Here is a 263-nt window from a genome sequence, read left to right as displayed (position 1 = left end):
GGCGGGACAGGAACTGGTTAAGGTCCCCATTCTCCATGTACTCGGTGATCATGCACAGCGGGTCGTCCATGATGCACACCGCCAGCAGCCGGATGATGTTGGGGTCCTTCAGCCGCGACATGATCTTGATTTCCTTCAGAAAATCATTCCTTTCCGGAACAGAAACCACACGGATGGGATAGACAGACCCAGAGGGGCATGGTGGTGCACACGGACCAGCCAAGCGTGCCTGAGCCTCGTGGAGACACTCGGGTCCCCCCCCC

General features: G+C 58.6%; 1 protein-coding gene across 1 annotated transcript in view; it reads right to left on the bottom strand.

The window, feature by feature from the left end:
• Positions 1 to 4: 4 nt before the first annotated feature.
• LOC104463884 (discoidin domain-containing receptor 2-like) overlaps positions 5 to 263 on the bottom strand; it is a gene marked incomplete at both ends in the record, with an annotated part of 2,787 nt that continues 2,528 nt past the window's right edge. Inside the window, one exon of the mRNA XM_010076429.1 lies at positions 5 to 149. Within this exon, the coding sequence (XP_010074731.1) occupies positions 5 to 149 (145 nt within the window). The remainder of the gene's footprint in view (positions 150 to 263) is intronic.

This window comes from Pterocles gutturalis, unplaced genomic scaffold (assembly GCF_000699245.1).
Source record: "Pterocles gutturalis isolate BGI_N339 unplaced genomic scaffold, ASM69924v1 scaffold4521, whole genome shotgun sequence".
In the NCBI taxonomy this organism is placed as follows: domain Eukaryota; kingdom Metazoa; phylum Chordata; class Aves; order Pterocliformes; family Pteroclidae; genus Pterocles; species Pterocles gutturalis.
This window is presented reverse-complemented; position numbering and strand designations above follow the sequence as displayed.